Here is a 1,697-nt window from a genome sequence, read left to right on the forward strand (position 1 = left end):
TTAACAATTTGAGATCCTAGCAGTAAAGTTCTCGACACTGGACAGGGCAGTCCCTTGGTGCAGAGTCCCCAGGGCGGCGGACGAGGAGACGGAGGAGGCGGCGGCGGCCGCGGCGGCCACGAGGGAACGGGTGAGCGCGGCGGCCGGTCCCACGGCCGCCTGAGCCGCGCAGCCGCCGCCGCCGCCGCCGCCGGACCCGGGCGCGGACGGTGTCCCGGGAGAGGGGGAGGGCGAGGCCTGCACGGCGACGGCGGCCTGCGCGGCGGCGGCGGCAGCGGCGGCGGGGCCCAGGCTGCCCCCGATGATGCTCTCGATGGAGAAGGGGGAGCGCGCCAGCGCCGAGGCGCCCGGGCCGCCCGCCTTGGCCGCCGAGGCCTGCAGGGGGCCGGGCAGGGTGGCGCCGAGCGGGTGAGGCCGGTAGCCGAAGGCGGTCCGGGCCAGCTCCGCGGCCGCGCCGTGAGGCGGCGGGGGCGGCGGGGGCGGCGGGGGCGAGTGCGGGTGGAAGGCGGCGGCGGCGGCGGCGGCCGCGGCGAAGAGGGCCGAGGGCGGCGCGTAGGGCGGCAGCTGCAGGCCGTAGCCGCAGCCGTAGGGGCCGTAGCCGTAAGCGTGCGGGGGCGGCGGGGGCGCCGGCGGGAAGAGCGCGGCGGCGGCGGCGGCTGGGTCCCCAGCGCTCCCCGCGCCCCCCGCGCTGCGCAGCAGCAGCGACTCGGCTGCGGCGGCGGCGTTGGGGGGGAGCAGCGGCTGCCGCTTGAAGCGCTTCCTCCGGCGCAGGAAGCTGCCGTTGTCGAACATGTCGGCGGACTCGGGGTCGAGCGTCCAGTAGTTGCCTTTGCCGGGGTTGCCGGGCTCGCGGGGGATCTTGACGAAGCAGTCGTTGAGCGAGAGGTTGTGGCGGATGCTGTTCTGCCAGGCGGGGAACTTCTCCCGGTAGTAGGGGAAGCGGCCGCTGATGAACTCGCAGATCTCGCTCAGCGTCAGCCGTTTCTTGGGGCTCTGCAGGATGGCCATGGTGATGAGCGCGATGTACGAGTAGGGCGGCTTCACCAGGGGGTTCTTGACGCCGCCGCCCGCGCTCACGCCGCCGCCCCCGCCGCCGCCCGCACCCGCGCTGCCGCCGCAGCCGGTCCCGGCCCCTGCCACCGGGGCTGGGCCCGGGGGCGCCGGCGAGCCCCCTGTCCGCGGGGCCAGCAGGATGTCATCGTCGTCGTCCTCCTCCTCCAGGTCCTCTAGCTCGTCTTCCCCGGCGTACGAGCGCCGCCGTCGCCGCCGCTGCGCGGGGACAGCCAGCCGGGACACGCCACCGCCGCCCTCGTCGTCGTCCTCCTCTTCCTCGTCGTCTTCGTCCTCGCCCTCCCCCACCACGTCGATGTCTGTCTCCTCGGCGAGGCCGGAGGCATCGGACATCTCCGTGCTCAGGGTCATAGCTGTGGCGCGGCGGCGGCGAGGTTGCCCATAGGGGCGCCGGGCTCCGGGCTCCCGCCGCGCCCCAGCCCAGGTCCCGGGCGGCTGGCCTGGCCTGGGGGCGCCACAATGGGGGGCGCCGCCGCTGCTCGGGCTGCGCAGCGGTGCCCGAGGCTTGCGCTGCGACTTTGTAACTCCTGCGCCGCCGCGGTAGCCCCAAAACCTCCGCGCTTGTTTGGCTCCGCGCGCACCCCGCCCGAGCGGGGGGCTTTATCTTCCTCCCTCCCAGCGGTCCT

The 1,697-nt window shown here is 75.7% G+C and overlaps 1 protein-coding gene across 1 annotated transcript; it reads right to left on the bottom strand.

Annotated features, from left to right (window-relative positions):
• FOXD1 (forkhead box D1) lies at window positions 1-1,422 on the bottom strand (the record flags this gene model as incomplete). The annotated part of the gene is made up of 1 exon (XM_082652546.1): window positions 1-1,422. The coding sequence occupies one exon, from the start codon at window positions 1,420-1,422 to the stop codon at window positions 1-3; it is 1,422 nt and encodes a 473-aa protein (XP_082508672.1).
• Between the last annotated feature and the right edge of the window lie 275 nt (window positions 1,423-1,697).

The sequence above is a fragment of the Grampus griseus genome (genome assembly GCF_964374135.1).
Source record: "Grampus griseus genome assembly, chromosome: 3".
Taxonomy (NCBI): Eukaryota; Metazoa; Chordata; class Mammalia; order Artiodactyla; family Delphinidae; genus Grampus; species Grampus griseus.